At 36.2% G+C, this 18,050-nt stretch overlaps 2 protein-coding genes across 2 annotated transcripts in view; both read left to right on the forward strand.

Annotated features, from left to right (window-relative positions):
* Positions 1–639: 639 nt before the first annotated feature.
* Positions 640–9,163, forward strand: LOC136840521 (uncharacterized). Its single transcript, XM_067107176.1, has 6 exons — positions 640–1,075; positions 3,139–3,231; positions 3,677–3,838; positions 4,577–4,780; positions 7,483–7,575; positions 9,105–9,163. Exons 2-6 carry the CDS (start codon positions 3,174–3,176, stop codon positions 9,161–9,163), a joined length of 576 nt encoding a protein of 191 aa, XP_066963277.1. The 5' UTR covers positions 640–1,075; positions 3,139–3,173.
* Positions 9,164–9,914: 751 nt separating this feature from the next.
* Positions 9,915–18,050, forward strand: part of LOC136840535 (adhesion G protein-coupled receptor L3-like) — a 44,696-nt gene continuing 36,560 nt past the window's right edge. Inside the window, exons 1-5 of the mRNA XM_067107180.1 lie at positions 9,915–10,060; positions 12,001–12,141; positions 12,654–12,770; positions 14,474–14,610; positions 16,639–16,812. Of these exons, the coding sequence (XP_066963281.1) occupies positions 12,073–12,141; positions 12,654–12,770; positions 14,474–14,610; positions 16,639–16,812 (497 nt within the window). The 5' untranslated portion in view covers positions 9,915–10,060; positions 12,001–12,072. The remainder of the gene's footprint in view (positions 10,061–12,000; positions 12,142–12,653; positions 12,771–14,473; positions 14,611–16,638; positions 16,813–18,050) is intronic.

Consider the following 18,050-nt stretch of genomic DNA (forward strand, 5'->3'; position numbering starts at 1 on the left):
GCTTCTCTTCCTTTAACTCTCTCTGCTAATATATATATATATATATATATATATATATATATATATATATATATATATATATATATATAAAGACAAAACCCATTTAGGAAGAGAAACAATGGAGTGTTGCAAGGCGTTTCGACTTGTCGTCCTTTACTGCTAAGTAAAGGACGACAATTCAAAAAGTCCTTGCAGCACTCCATTGTTTCTCTTAAATGAATTTGTCTTTTGTTTATATTCGTCACGTTCCATATTTGGTGATTCAGTTATACACACAGATATATATATACATATATATATATATATATATATATATATATATATATATATATATTATATATGTGTGTGTGTGCGTGTGTGTGTTTGTGTGTGTTTGAATGTCTATGCTAAGAAGTGAACGAAATAGTTTTGCCATGACTAGAATCTTTGCACCCAAAGTTAATATCAGCATCAAGTATCAGGAATTATATTAATCAAATCATCTTCTGCTTCACTTGTTTTACGATCCCAACTTTGTGACCTAACTTAATCTCTAGCGCATTGACCTACGGTGGAACGATCTTGACGTGGTATGGGATAATGTTATTGGAGCCAAAATATGAAATTGAAAAACTGTATAATAAAAGCATGTCTGTTATATGTTCTGAACTATTGCTGGCATGTGCAACAAATATATCCCACCAACAACATTAATTTTTTAGAATTCACTGTTTTAAATTACCATAGCCAATAAAACCTTCCTCTCGACTTGTTCCCCGTTATTTTGAAATAATGCTCTTCACACGAGCCTTGACACTTAAAAGGAAGTGCAGGAAGAAACTCTCCTTCCCAGGTGAGATTCGAGCCCAGTCTGAAGTTAGTACTTAAATAATTATACGCCACGGAGGGAATGTTATTTAATATGTCTTATTATGCCTCTTAGCAATTATCCCATCGAGGTACGACGCCTTCGAGCAGCTCATTAGCTACGTGGACCATGTCGTTTGCTCGTCTGGTACAAGATTAGCCGTGGAGACAGCCGTGGAGCAGACGCAGCTGGTCTCGTGTTTATTCTGCAGTGAGGTGTCCTGGTTTGGTAAGTTGTTTGTAAATTTCTCTCTCTCTCTCTCTCTCTCTCTCTCTCTCTCTCTCTCTCTCTCTCTATGCCGCCTGTTTGTTTTGCAGGTTTTCTTGGTTGGTTAAGTTTAATGAGATATAGGAACATTCTACCTGTTTATCTGTTTATTCAGTGAACTTCCTTGATTTTAGCTCTTTTATTATTTGATCTGTGTGTGTGTGTGTGTGTGTGTGTGTGTTTCAAGATGAAATAGGTCTGTCCATCACATATAAACGAAAGGCAGATGTGAATAGAACTGGTCCCACCTTCTGCCCCTAATCTTGGCAACTTGGAGTTTTTCCTTTTTATCTTTTGACGGGTTGTCTGTTAACTGGAAAAAATAACGACTCAACTCTGAGTCAGTTGCACGATCATAAATAAAAGTCAAGAACGCTGGTAGAACTGATGACATTTTCCAAGGCTAATTAGTAAGTGTATTTCGTAATTCCTCCTGGCTGAACAGTACCATGAAATGTTCTTTGGTATAGGGCTCGACAAAATAAGATTATTTACTTTCCTTAACAAAGGCCTTTCAGACCACGTATTTATTTTTAACTTAAAAAAAATTTAAATTTCAAAGCTACTGCCCCGCCATCTATAGAGCCTGACACTCATTAATGTGTGTATGTATATATATATATATATATATATATATATATATATATATATATATATATATATATATATATATATATATATATATATATATATATAGAAGCACTCATTTTCTAAGGAACTAGGAACTTCCATTTTAGTTTTTAACTTTCTGCTGCTTAGACTTTTCCCATACAGGATGCTCAAGGAGCAAGAATCGGTGCCGGCACAAGGCCACCTGACACTAAAAACAACAGCACGCTACCTGAAAATGCTTCATAGTTACTACTATATGCCTCGATTTAAGGAAATTATTCACAACTGCGTGGTTTCCAACTCGTTATGTTGACGGATAAAACATTAACTTTTCCGCTTAGAGAACAGATCATTAGGAAATCTAATTAGGCCTGTAATTTTCTAAATTCAAAATGAGTCGCAAAATATCAGATCAAATTCTATGACATAAGCTGTTAATATTCGCGGTAGAAATAAACTGAACAGAGGCAGAGTCAATGGTATTGCACTTGAGGAGTAAAACTGTATTTATTACGTACCTCCAAAATGCTGTTTATTTGTACATTTTTCATCCTTTACCCCTTATGTTTTCCTTCTTTACTCTTTGCCTTTTAATAGTTCATCCCATGATATTTCACACTTCCAAGTTTGATTTTTCCTTTGTTCATTTTTTATTTTTTTTTAAGAATTCATTTCATTTGGTTTTAAGAATTCATTCCATTAAGCAAACGCTTATTTTTTTCTTATCATACTTACATTTTTCATTCTATTCGTTTCCTTCAAGTTTTTCTTACTTTATCCTCAGCCTTTTTAAGAGATAATTCCTTTATATTTAAAATTCAAACATTTTTGTAGACACTTCTTAACGGTTCCTTTACCATTTTTCCTCTACTCTGAGGCTTCGTTGGCTTCTTCACTTGCAAGACAAAACAATAAAAAATTAGCAGAAGTTTCTTCGGAGCAATCGAGTTTTCTGTACAGCCACTACAGAGTATAATCAAGGCCACCGAAAATAGATCTATCTTTCGATTGTCTCGGTATAATGCTGTATGAACCGCGGCCCATGAAACTTTAACCACCTCCCTGTGATGGCCTATCCTATATCGTTGCCAGAAGCACGATCCATGGCTAACTTTAACCTTAAATAAAACTACTGAGACTAGAGCGCTGCAATATGGTATGTTTGATGATTGGAGGGTGGATGATCAACATACCTATTTGCAGCCCTCTAGCCTCAGTAGCTTTTAAGATCTGAGGGTGGACAGACAACGTGAGGACAGAAAAAGGGCGGACAGAGAGAAGTGCGGACTGAATAAAGTGCAGACAGAATAAAGTGCGGACGGACAGACAAAGCCGGCACAACAGTTTTCTTTTCCAGAAGGCTAAAAACGTTATTTCAAGTTATTCGCATCTTGCATTTTATCTCCTTGCAGCCGAACAGCCGAAGAACCACATCCTAACCTCGGGAATGGTCAACCTCACCGACATTCCGAACAAGTTACCTCTTGAAGCAGTCCAAGATTTCGGTGAGCTATGAAGAGAAGGGTCGTTGGTATTGAGTTTAAATGGCACGTAAACATCACAGTATTAAATATGCTTTGATTTTATCTTTTCATGAAAGGAAGCTTTGGAATGGTGCGAAATTGACAATGTCTATCTGAAATATGCAAATCCTGCTTTGTACGTGAACGTATAGTCTGTGGCATATTTTTGTTGTATATATTCTAATAATTTTCTGTAAATTGGAATATATCATTTATTACCTCCCTGAGATAAATATTCATATCTAGTTATCTATGTGAAACTGGCCAACTTTACCTATGGTTATTTTTTAAGGTTATTAATTTCCTTTCATTATCAAAGGAACTGTAAACGAATGTCCCAGCCCAACCACCTATCCCCTTATAAAAAGATTTAGGTCTTCTTATATATGCAAAGAAAGACTCCTCATTCTCTTATTTTCTCTCCAAGGACACTGGAACTACTGGGGCGTTGGAATGAACGCCAACATACCGTCAGAAGTTGTCCTTTTGAACCCTGTTACTGGCGAAGAGATGGCTTCTGATGTCCCGTTGGAACCTGAAATCTACGCCATCGTTCTTGTGGGCACAACCGCCGACTCCTGTGTCTCCGGTGAGTAGTGAAAATATGCATTATTGCAGCAGTGTTGAGGTTGGGTGAGTGTAAGAGATAGAAATGCGTTTTACAGTCTCGACTGTGAAATGATGAATGAATCCTGTATTCCATGGCCTTTAGACCTACTGAATTCTCTACCCTAGTCACTTCGTTTCACTCTCAGCGATAGAGTTGTCTCAAGGTTAACATCTTCAGAGCCAATGCTCTAAGGCAGGGGTTCCCAAACTGGGGTACATGTACCCCCAAGGGTACATTTGCACGTTTCAGGGGGTACATTTGGTCTGAAGAAAATAATCACTGCACAATACATGGTGTTGTAATCTGCACTCAGATTGCACTTTTCTCAATTTCTCATGTTGATTAGCACAGCTTTATTTAAATTTATTGGGAGTAAGGTAATACCATTTGTTTTTTACTATTATAAACTTCACACGGCTGTATCTACAGTGTAGATCTGTAGGACTACCTGTACCAATCCAGAAATGACAGGTACAGGACGTGTTTACCGACGCGTCAGTGTTCTTTTTTAATATTAAGCTTAATTTTTAGTGTTAGGGGTACATGGGAACCTATAAAAAAGCCCAAGGGGTACCGAGGAACAAAAGGTTTGGGAATCTCTGCTCTAAGCGAAGAAGAGTATGATGGAAGCCAATATTTGTTTATGAGTGTGTGTGCTTTTTTTTAATCTTCTTACGTTAATTAGCTGCCCTACTAAATCTGATTTCCTCCCATTAGACACATTAAACAGCTGCCCCTACAGCAAATGGGGCCTGATTTCCACAAACGCAGCGAAGGAAGCCTTCGCGAACGTAGCCATTACTGTCTGCGAATCTGGTGCGGAAGACACGACCACTACTTTGACCTCGCCCACGACGTCGACAGGAGAGCAAGGGACGTCCACGGAGGCCAACACGACGCCTACCCCCTCAGAATCAACTAGTGAGTTTCGTTTGAGTCAAAAGATGACATTGGTTCGAAGTAAGCGAAATAAAAGTATACTGTATTTAATGGCGTAAATTTGATAATGACAATTAGATATATGAAAAGCTCAGTTAATCTCGAATTTGCCTCCAAGACACTGCTACCCTTGATTTTACTGATGGTTTGGAAAACTAATGACCAGTGCCCCAAGGCAAAACGACTCTCAGAGAAGAAAATTCTACCAAAGTCGATTACGAATTGCCTCAGTGAAGTAATGTCAATTATTTAATTGCAAAGCTCTGTGCATATCGGGAAATGGGATCAGGGCGTCCTTGTCACTTAGCGTTGAAGAAGTCACCAAGATGTGACCGAGGTCATGGGGCTTTATGGTCCCACGAAACATGAGGCCTCTAATCCTGTAGGTCATGGAGTTTGCAGTCAAAGGAGCACGAGGTTCTACAACCACATGGGTCATAGGATGTACAACCACTAGGATCATGAGGTTATGCAGCCCTACATGTATTGGGATTTGGTGCCCAAGGGTTTTGGTGTTTACAATCTAGTGTAATTCGGGATTTGTTTCCCCATTATTCATGGGGTTTTCATTTACATAGCTCATGGGGTCCACAAATTCATGGGTTATTTGATTTGCAATCCCGCGGGTCATTGGGTTTGTAGTTCTATGGATGGTTGGGTTTTTATAATCCTATGGGTCACGGGGTGCGTAGACCAATAGGTCTTGAGATTATACAGTTCCTGTGATCATAGAAAATCACGATTGTTTCCAGATGAACACGTCACGGGTTCACTTTTATATCTGGTAGAACAATGGCGTATAGCTAAAAATAAGACTCGATTGGCTGGTTGTTTTAATGTTGCAAATTTGCTCTGCTACTAAGGTAATCGACGTTAATAAAAACAAGTAAAAAATGCGCCGAAGTTTCTTCGGATCAATCGAGTTTTCTGTACAGCCGCTACAGCGTATAATTAAGGCCACCGAAAATAGATCTATCTTTCGGTGGTCTCGGTATAATGTTGTATGAACGGCCCATGAGACTTTAACCACGGCCCGGTGGTGGCCTGTCCTATATCGTTGCCAGAGGCACGATTATGGCTAACTTTAATCTTAAATAAAATAAAAACTACTGAGGCTAGAGGGCTGCAATTTGGTATGTTTGATGATTGGAGGGTGGATTTTCAACATACCAATTGTAGCCCTCTAGCCTCAGGAGTTTTTAGGCTTTGAGGGCGGACTGAAAAAAGTGCGCGGCACAATAGTTTTCTTTTACAGAAAACTAAAACTGCAGTATTTCCCTGAAAAAATGTTTTCACCAAAACCAAATCTTTGTAGATAAACTTTTCTGATTCATGATACTCGCACGGTCATGACATTTCAGGAAATACTGCCTTCATTAGAAACGATTTAATTAAAGATGAATTGCAGATGATGGGAAATGCATGTCAGTGGACACACTTAAATGGAATCAAAGTGCCAGGTCTGTATCAAGTCAGAAAATGAATAGGAAATATGGAAATGAAGTCAGAATAGGAGAATTAAGGAGAGCTCGAGAAATGAAGGAGGAAAGAGGAAAATAAAGGGGCACAGGGAATCAAATGTGGAAATAGATAAATAAGTGGGAGTAGGAAAATGATGGGGAAAAGGAAAATAAGTAAGCTTAACTCTTGAAAAACCCTTTTGACTGTTGTTAACGAATAGATCATAAGCCTGGAGCGACGAAAGTTGGAACAGAATTCGTAAGCATTAAAAGCCACACAGCAATTAAAAAAACAAATGTACAGCAGAAACAAAAAAAGAATGGGTCATCCCCACTTGCTTTAAACCTTGGTTGTCTGCCTAAAATATTCCAGCTTCCTACTTGAATGAGACGTGATACCTCAAAAGGGGGTGGCTCCAGATCTTTCCTAGACAGTGACCCCAACAAAGTTAGGGGTCGTTATCTAGGACTAAAATTTCTTGGGGGTCATTAATTTTATGATATTTACAATCTTTTATTTAAGTTTTACAGTAATCCCCAGCGGGCTTGTACTAAGCACGCCGCAAAGGTGAATGAAGAACCCACTGTGCAGAAAACTCCCACAACTTACCTTTTCCATTTACCAATAGATTTCCTTAAAAAAAACATGTTATTAGGCTCCATGGATCTTTCCTAGATAGTGACCTCTAAGGTTTTTAACCCGGTATGTATTCACCTTTGCGGCGTGTTTAGCACAAGCCCGTCGGGGGATTACTGTAAAACATAAACAAAAGACTGTAAATATCATAAAGATAATGACCCCCAAGAAATATTAGTTCTAGATAACGACCCCCGAACTTTGTTGGGGTCACTATCTAAGAAAGATCCGGCTCCACTAACTAAGGTGGATCAGTCACGCCGTCGTTTGGGTTAGGTTGGGGCTTTTCAGATTAAATTGCCTAATGTTTTAATCAGTATATCTCCATATTTCGAATATTCATAGATTTCTATATTATCAAATCCGTACTTTCAAAACGACTCGCATTTAAATACAGTTTTCAATGACATGAAGCAATTAGATATAGAATGTACTTGAATGTTAGATGTTTTCACATCTAATGAATTTAACTTTTATAAATGTTGATTTTCTTTATTTCTTTCTACCTATATATTCTCATTTGTCGGTAAAGCAAATACAGTGTAAAAGTATCAATAATTAATATAATATATGATCACCGATTTCAGCCACGCGTTTACTGACATCGTCAACTGAGGAAAGTTCACCTACAGCGATTGTGGAAACAACAACAGCCAAAGAGACAACTCCGATAGCTGAAGGTACTGTTTTGTCATTTTCTTATTAAAAAGTTTTATACTTGCACAAACAAGGGAAATCATCTTATCTCTTTCGTCTCTAATCTAATTCGCATCAGTAGACACATCCATACAGACTTAGGAAAATCGAATTCAAAATTCCTGTTTGCTTTTTTTTTTTTGGGGGTTTATTTTTTATCTTTTTAACAGTATTGATTAAAGTTTGTTACGAAGGATGGCAGAAAACGTAGTAGTTCTTGGTTGAATCAGGCAAAAAACAAAAAATTGTCTGTTCCCGCCGATGGGTTGTTTGTTTAGCAACATATTTTGTTATCCGCACTGTTCGCTACCGCATGTACACTGCCTGTGGATTCAAGTACAAACAACCAATAATTTGAACGAAGACAAGGGTAGCGTAGCGTGCGTAAACAGTTGTACGCTAAGCACACAGCCAAGAAGCGTGTAGAAACAGCTGAATCTTAACTACGTAACCTAGAGATGTGCATAGGCGGCTGCTATGTACTAACCAAATAGCTGAGAGGTGCGTATAGGCAAATGTATATAAACTGCAAAGCCTCGGGCATCTGTGCACCAACCACATAGCCGGGAGGTGGATGTGTATAGGCAACTGTATGCTAACTCCGCAGCCAGGATGTATAAATAAATAAAAAATAAAGAGATTATTTCTTAGATTTTCTTCTTCGTCGTAAAATCTTGACAATTCAGTAACTCAAATTGTTGTTTTAATATTTTTAGTAAAAGTCTCAATTTTCTATTAAATCTTGCAAAGTTTCAAAATGCTTTAAATGAGCTGTTATTTCCGTCAAGTCGAAAAGTATTGCAGTTTGAAGTTGGTTCTAGCATTTCAATTACAGCGCAATAGCAGTGCAAAGATGGAGTCACAGAAATGAACTCTTTTTGGCGATATTAACAGATATTAAGAAATTAATTAGTAAAAATCACATAGCTTAAATGTGTAAACTGTGATACATTTAAATATACATATACATGTATTCACAAGTTGTGTAGAATCTGCTGGTCAGAGTCACCAGAATCATGGGTCTTAAGTAGCCACATTGACCACAAGATTTCTTGATTTTCTCACACTTTTTGGATACGCTTTTATATACAAGCCTTCAATTCGAAAGAGAAATAAATAAAGAAATCTTTAATGTACATTCTTGTTGAGTGTACAGTAATCTAAAGCTGCTTGTTTACATAAGAGCTATGTCGTCATTTGTTTGCATCACCTTCTAGTACTCTAACAGTGTCCCCTTAATTTTTTTTATATAAATTAGAAATTTAAATAAGTCACTTAACAGTTTCTTTGAATACCCGTTTAAACCTTAAAAAGTCCAGCAGCCATGTTCATAGTAACTTTCACATAGTAACTATCATACATTTGGAAACAGGTGGACGTGCTTTAGTGGAACTATCTTGCAACAAGTAAGTAGCTGTCGTGCATTTAGGAAAAAGTTCTTGGGATATAATAGAGTTTATGTTTAAGATAACTATCGTACGATAAGGGCTAAATCTATTTTCCATTTTTTCAGATTGCTGTTACGTGGAAACGGTAAGTAAAGATGTACATTCTATCATAAAGTATTACTGAGGTCAGTAGAGAAAAAGTAAATCAGGAAATTGTCTAAATAGTCTTGCAAAGTTCTTTAGAATGTGAGAACGTGTAATGTATTGCGTACGATCTAGAGTGTATTCCCAATTTTGTTCTTTTTGAGTGTTTATTATTATTATTATTATTATTATTATTATTATTATTATTATTATTATTATTATTATTATTATTATTATTATTATGTAGTAGTAGTAGTAGTAGTAGTAGTAGTAGTAGTAGTAGTAGTAGTAACAGTAGTAGTAGTAGTAGTAGTAGTAGTAGCAGTACAAAGCGAATACTGAGTCACATTCCTAAACTCTTGCTGGTTTGACCAAGCTGACAATCCCTTTGGTGGGTACAGCCTACGGTGTGCTTCGAACGACACACCGTATACGATAATATACAAGATCTCTGTTGCTTTCCTTCGGCCTAAACCGCATTGGAGTCTGTCTTTCATAAATTACCTGCAGCTTTTAATCCTCATCTCACCTAGCTGTCCAACTTATTAATTTTACCTTGCGATAATTTTCGTTTCTTATTTAATAAAAACACTATATATATATATATATATATATATATATATATATATATATATATATATATATACATATACATGTACATACACACACACACACACACACACACACACACATATATATATATATATATATATATATATATATATATATATATATATATATATATCACAGGGCCTGTCGTAAATACAAAAATGTCTTTCAGGGAGCCCCTCCTGGGTTTGCCTGGGCAAAATAAGGAGACGCGCATGCCCAGATGATGGGTACGTTGGATACCAGACAGTGACGTGCCATCCGGTCAACGCCTGTTTGTTGTTGAGATCGTTGCGTTCAAAAATGGATCGCCGGCGTGCAAGATCTGGTTTGTAAAGGATTACTTTTTCGTTTTGTTAAAGTTCATGTTAAGGTCGATGGGAGGGTCATTCGAATGTTCATACGAAGTTGAGGTGTTATGGAAACAAGGGAAAGAAAGTGGTACACTCGGAAACCACAATCTCCGACCCAGCTAGGTCGCGCTCCGAGTTTATGAGCGGCGCCTTTCTGGACAGATTCTACCCTTCGCTCCCCACCTCGGCCACCCCCCCCCCCCTACTTACAACCCGGTAGTTTCTGCATTTTTTCTTCGTTTCGATATTATACAGGTTGAAGAATTCAACACAGTGTTGTCTATATAATCATACCATGATTGCTTTGCATTGTATGCGGCAAAATCATAAAAAAAAAAAAAAACACCCAAAGCAAAATCCGGAAGAGTTCAAAAGTGTTCGAGTGTTTCAATCCTTGATAGTTGGCGTTGCCCGACGTCCAGAAAGGCCCCCGCTCATAAACTCGGAGCACGACTAGGTGGGTCGGAGATTGTGGTTTCCGAGTGTATATAATTGTGCCGGGGAAAACTCTTGGACTGGGTAGAACCGGGGATAGGGAAAACTTCGGATGGAAAACTGGATCTTGAAAATCATCGTGAGTTGAAAACCTGTGATAGGAAAAAACTAGTGCTGAAATAGTAACTGGTTCTAGACAAAGCTGGGACCAGAAAAACTCGTTCTGGGAAAAACTGAAAATGGAGAAGAACTAGGTAAAAACACTACGACTGAAAAGGGACTTTATCCAGAAACAACGGAGAAAAAACCGGGGCTAGAAAGCTGGACTTGAAAATACGGCAGCTGGAAAATCTTGGTCTTATAGGACACTGGTTATCAAAAAATTGGTTTGGATGTACAGCGGCTGAAAAATTTTTAGTCTAAAAACACCAACCGGTCTAGAAAAACATGTCTGGGAAATGACGCGTAAACAAATGTTGGTTTGGAAAAAGCCGGTCACAAAAAAATAAAAAAAAACACTGGTAGGGATACTATTGAGAAAAGAACTGGCCTGGAAGAGGCTAGAACTGGAAAATACTGCTGCGAAAGGAACTTGGTCTAGAAAAAACCTTCAAGGAGAAAAACTCGTCCTGGAAAAGTCTGGGATTCGTAAAGTTAATGACGGACACAGAATTAGATCTATTGAAGAAATCGAATTTGATTTGTGATTGTTGTTCATCTGGGACTTAATCAGGAGGGGAAATATTATTAAATCAGACAGAAATACGACAGCCGCATGTGAGGCGGTACTTTTGAGGGCATGACAGCAGCCATCAAGATAAAACAATTGAGAAATACTTTTGAATGTGTTCCAAAATATTTCTCAGTTTCAGCATCTTTTCCAAATGCCCATTATTTCTTTGAGAAATAGTATTTTTGGATTATGATAATATGTTTTAATCAAGAATTTTTTTTCTTGCTGGATTCATCATTAAATTATCGCAAGCCCAGTGACACTTTTCACCAAAAAATCTTTGTTGAATATGACAAAAATTTCAATTTGAGTTACAATTTAAAGTTTCAAAATTTCCTTGCTACTAGGAATATTTTAGTATCAGGACCTGGCGGGTGACATCTTTCAGAATGGACTCATTGACCCATGCACTTTGCATTTTTTTTTTCCAAAATGTTTTTTCAGCAATCTGCTGGAATTACTGTGTAAAATCTTATCATTTCAACTTCAGCAGTGATCAGCAAATCCTCATTTGTCTGGGAAATTATCTGTTAAGTCTGCAGTTTCAGAGTTTTAAACTTCAGCTGTGATAAATACATAATTTATCACAACTAAATATATGATTTAGTGATAATTTTACACGTACCAGTTTACATCTTCCACGAGGTCTTAACTGAAATATAGTTTCTTATTGTCCAATAAAGAATATTTTAGAAAACCTTCATCTGACAAAATCACCACTCACTCGTTCGAAATCCTGCGTTTCAGATCGAATCCGGCAACTACTCGGCGACGGACATATCCTCAGAGGTGAAGAGCCTGACCAATCAGAACACTTCAATGACACCCAATGACCTTACGACTCTCATTGGCGTCCTTAGCAATCTCACCGCCTTGGCAGATCAGCAGGTCAGAGTTGCCATGAGTGTTGGCAGAATATGGCTGTCAATTTTCTGGCCTTCCTTTTCCCAGTCTCTCTCTCTCTCTCTCTCTCTCTCTCTCTCTCTCTCTCTCTCTCTCTCTCTCTCTCTCTTTCATATTTGTATCTCGAACTTATTAGACTTCGTTCATATGATGATTCTTTCAAAAGTGAGAAAAAACCTTAAAGTACGAGAGGTTAAGTTGCTCTAAGTGGCCTTCGCAGCAATGTGCCAGTACGTAAGGTTTGCAATTTCATCCTTTTTGTAATTAAAATGGATATTGTCAACAAGTTCTAACCTTTTAGATTAGAAAAGATGCTAATATTAAAGTGTAAGTGCTTTCTAAAATACATCTAGATATGAATTCTCGCCTCATAGAACGTACTTTTCCAATAAGAAATGCTGATAGGCCTAAAATATATGTTTTTCTTTAGCTGAGAGTGTCTACACCTTCCTTACTTTTCATCTGTTGTTTTATATTCTATTTTCTTATGCCCCTAGACATTGGAAGCCTCATTAGAGGAGCGAGAAGGTTTTTTGACAAGTTACAACGACGACTTCGTTCACATCTCCAGCAACATTCTGAACATATCGGTTACTTGGGAGCTGCTTCCTAAGGTACGTTCAGAGAGGAGAGAATTCGCAAGATTTTTACTGGAGTTCCGCTTTATCATGACGACGATGGTACAAATGAACACTAAGCTAAGTTAATTTAGGCTTTTATCATCTAAAGATAACCAGTTTCTTTTTTGATACTCTGACCTACAAGTTTACTCAACTTTCGTTTTTTATAAGACTAGCAGGAAAATGATTCTTTATATTTCTCATTTGTTAATTTTGTCGAAAAACGTTCAAGTTCATTAAGAAATAGTGACCTCGTTGTATTGATTCAAGATGAAGGTTAAAATTAAGTTATTCAGGGGATTAGCCCAAGGTAATTCGGCCAATAAACTGCTCAGAGGGATAAATCGTGTACCATGAAGAGCTTATTCTAGGTGAAATAGACATCAAAAGTTAGAAGACTTATACAGAAACGAAAACACTGCACTTCAAGACTTTATATACCTGAGAATTTGAGTAATGAACCAGGATAAATAATTTAAAGTCCAGTAAAGAGACCTCCAGATGATCAGCTTATATCTTAAGCAAACAAGAGCCATACAGAAATACTTCAGTCTCATTAAAAAATCGAAAGAACACTTGGAGATATCAAAGAGTTCAATAAAAACAAAGATATATATATATATGTGTGTGTATAGTATGTATATGTGTATATACAATATATATATATATATATATATATATATATATATATATATATATATATATATATATATATATATATATATATATATATATATATAATTCGTGTGAGTGACATAGCCGTTATATGCAACACGTATGCTGATAGACAATTAAGAATTGCTCTTCTTGTACATATTTATTTCCCGACGTTTCGTAATTCTCATATTATAATTACATCTTCAAGGGCTCTAAAATGGATAAAAGCAACACATAATTAGCAAACCCAAACTGAAAATTTTTTACACTTAAAATTATACTTAAAAAAAAAACAAGATATATTAAAATACACAAACTATTGGACCAACCTTCCACCAGAGTGGCTGTTGACTGCGTGTTTAATGGGGGAACCAGTTGTTTGATCAATAGGGACTCTAAAATGGTTAATTCCTGAGTGTTGGGTGTTTGTCCGATGATTTTAAAATCTTTATTTTCAAAGTATGTTTTGCAGCTTTTAGCATGAGTTCTTATATTGGAATGCCCCTGGTTCGTGAGTCTGCTGCCTGTCCATTTTAAAGCCCTTGAAGATGTAATTATAATATGAGAATTACGAAACGTCGGGAAATAAATATGTATAATACAAGAAGAGCAATTCTTAATTGTCCATCAGCATACGTGTTATATATATATATATATATATATATATATATATATATATATATATATATATATATTTTTATATATAAATATATGTACATATATATATATATATATATATATATATATATATATATATATATATGTACATATATTTATATATATAAAGATATATATATATATAAATATATATATATATATATATATATATATATATATATATATATATATATATATATATATATATGTGTGTGTGTGTGTGTGTGTATATATATATATGTATATATCTGTATATATATTTATACACACACACATATATATATATATATATATATATATATATATATATATATAGATATATCTATATGAAGTCACCGATGGAATATGTAATAAAATTTTGCCGAAAAATCGCTTGTTTCTAGGAAGAGGCTGGAAGTCTGGGAGGATCTTTTCTCCAAAACTTGGAGGCCTCTGGATTCCTACTGGCTGAGCAGATAAGCAACGCCACCCATCGCTTCAACAGCTCAGAGGTGCAAATGTCGGTTTTTGCTATTTCAAGGTAATGTATATTTAATGAGCTTTCACTTTTTTCGAGTTCTTGAGGTAACCTTAAAAACTACTGAGGCTAGAGGGCTGGAAATTGTTATGTTGATTATCCACCCTCAAATCATCAAACTTACCAAATTGCAGCCCTCTAGCCTCAGTAGCTTTTATTTAATGTAAGGTTAAAGTTAGCTATAGGCGCCAACAACACAGGCCACCACCGAGTCGTGGCTGAAAGCTTCATGAGCCGCGGCTGAGAGTTTCATGGGCCGTAGCTGAGAGTCTCATGCAACATTATACACTGTGCAGAAAACTCGATTGCACCGAAGGAACTTCGCCACATTTTTTACTTGTTTTATTTCATTCCTAGATTCTATAGCTTACCTTCGACAAAATCCGTTCCGTTTTTCCATATCTTACCAATACATTTTTAGAGTAATTTTTTTTTTCAAAGTAGTTTTTTGTAAGTTTAGTGTAAGTTAATACTTCAAGTTACACTTTCCCATTCCAAGTAATCTGAATTTTATCCCATGTGTCCGTGTCGTAAGATTTTACACTTCATGGCAATTCATACTTCACTTTATTGTTTTCCACTTCAAGGCAATCAATATTTTATGTCCTTTTTTTTACTTGATTCAAGCATACTACACTTTACCTGTTTTTTTTAATTACTGGTAATGTATGTGCCTTAAGTTTGTTCGTCTCTTATTAATCCATGATTTCCATCTTGGTTCGTCTACCTTTAGAGAGAAGTCCATGTATTCTTCAGGTTTTCCGATTTCAAGGCGATCTCTTTGTTACCCTGTTTTTCAAGTTTTAGGCAAAACCTCTTTTCTATATTTCAAAGCAATACTGTGCTGTCTTTTCGTATCCGATTACACGGTACAAGGGATTCCATATTTTGCATTTTGTTACCCCTGGATAACTCCGATTTTGCCATATTTTCCATATTCAAGGAGATCAAATATTTTGCTTAATATTTTTGTATCAGTAAAATAAGACATTCTGCCTTTTGTCCGCTTCAAGGGCATCAGTATCTTGCCAAATTTTTTCCATTACAAAGTAATCCCCATCTGGCTTAAGTATTTCCAAAATCCAGGCAATCCATATTTTGCAGGTAGTTTTTCCATTCAAGTAGTGAGCATGTCTTGCTCTAGTTTTTTCACTTCAAAGTCACATATTTTACCTTATTTTTCCCTTGTCACGGTAATCAACATTTAGCCTTTGCTGTAGTTCCGTTTTAACACGGCAAGAAGGAGCGGTTTTCCTTGTCAGTTTTCTAGAGAAATACAGTGTCAAATACTTTTTATTTAATATTACTTTTATGCAAAATGTCCCCCTGGAAAAACGCAAAATGATTGTTCAGGTACTCTGTTTAGATGTCCCTCACGATTCCAAGTGCTAATTTGGGGTTCATGTTGTTAATCAAGACTTTTGTTGACCGGATGAAAAGATATTTCAGTGGAGTAGTAATTGAACTGATGCCGCAGTATATGAACTCATATCACTGAGGATAATAAATTTGGTTTTGATAGTATCATAATAGATATATAAATTATATAAATATATATATATATATATATATATATATATATATATATGTATATATATATGTTTACGTATATATATTTGTATGTATATCAAAGTACGTGTATATATATATATATATATATATATATATATATATATATATATATATATATATATATATATATACATACATATATATATATATATATATATATATATTTATATATATATATATATATATATATATATATATACATATATATATATATATATATATATATATATATTTATATATATATATATATATATATATATATATATTGACTGATTGATAGATAGATAGATCCGAGAGACGAATGGGCTAAAACAGTAACATTTAGGCAAACTTAAATTTCCTGTATCTATCAACATGTTTACTTAATGCCCTCTCTCACCTGGACGACTTCCAATTTCATTATGCTTTTACTTCGTCCACTGAAAGTTCTATTTCACCCAATTTCTTTCCATCCTGAAGGAATGCATCGGAGGACGTCGAACTCTTCACCCCGGACGACCACCACGCAACTTCCTTCCATCTTCCGAAGGACTTCGGAAGTCTCCTGGAGGAGAACAACACCCAAGTTAGATTGGTATCCTTCAGAATCGAGCAGCAGTCCGCGCTGAGGGCCCTGCCGGCAGCGCTCAATAGGTAAGAAGTTGGGACATCAACAGCGAGCGGTACTACGAGTCATATTCTGATATAGGCAACATGGCTGTTTACATTTGCACATTTATGAATGGTATCTGTGCTCCCTTCGTCATATCGCTCGAGCTCTTTCACGGGCGCAGTTTTAAATGTTCATATCCAATACATTTCATCGCTATTCATTCGTGCAATACATCGTCATTTCATCGAATGTCCGGAATATATAGAAGCAGTACGTTTAAATATTTATTTTTCTGCAATATTGACGTTTAACAATAAGTATTTGGTGCTACTTTCGCTTGTTATCTATGCGTCACCTACGGTACTCCGAGGTGCCTTACTAAACTCCGTATGGCAAATGTAAAGCAGATGGCAGCACGAACATATCCTTTATTAATATAATTTGTCGACCACACAATATAGAAATGGGTGTATATAATACTTTTATCCCCGATGGCCTAGTACTAACACGTCGTCCCAAGGAGCTTACGCCATGCTTAGTACTAGCACCTCTGAGTACTGTACCTACTCCGAGGTGCTAGTACTAAACGCGTAGATAACAAGCCAGAGTAGCACCAAGTATTTTTAGACAATTAATTGATGTAGCTAACAGGGCCTTACACCAGACTTTGTTGAACAAATTATAAGTATCACGAGCATCGAATGACATTCTCTGCAGCCCGACAGAAATTTGGAGAGAATCCGATGCCGTGTCGAATGAGAAAACAAAACAGACACTTTTAAATACAGAGGCAGGTGGTTCGCTCGCTGCCTGGCTTCTCCTTTTTTTTTTTATACTGATAGATCTTTTGCGGCACTATCAATATCTTCACCGTCACAATCGTGATGCTCAATAATCTTAACTACAATCCTCCCTATCATCTGTGTCACTATCTTCACCGTCACCATCGTTATTCTCAGTATTCTTATCTACCATCTTCCCTGTTGTCTCTATCACTATCTTCGCCATCTCCAAGCTTTATTCTCTGTATTCCTATTTACCATCTTCCCTGTTGTCTTTATCACTATCTTCAACATCATAATCTTTATTCTCATTATTCATATCTACAACATTCCCTATCATCTATATCACTATCTTCACCATCATCATCGTCATTCTCAGTATGCATATGAACCCTCTTCCCTATCATCTCTATCACTATTTTCACCATCGCCATTATCATTCTCAGTATGCATATCAACCCTCTTCCCTATCATCGCTATCACTATTTTCACCATCG

Source organism: Macrobrachium rosenbergii, chromosome 1, assembly GCF_040412425.1.
Source record: "Macrobrachium rosenbergii isolate ZJJX-2024 chromosome 1, ASM4041242v1, whole genome shotgun sequence".
Classification (NCBI taxonomy): Eukaryota; Metazoa; Arthropoda; class Malacostraca; order Decapoda; family Palaemonidae; genus Macrobrachium; species Macrobrachium rosenbergii.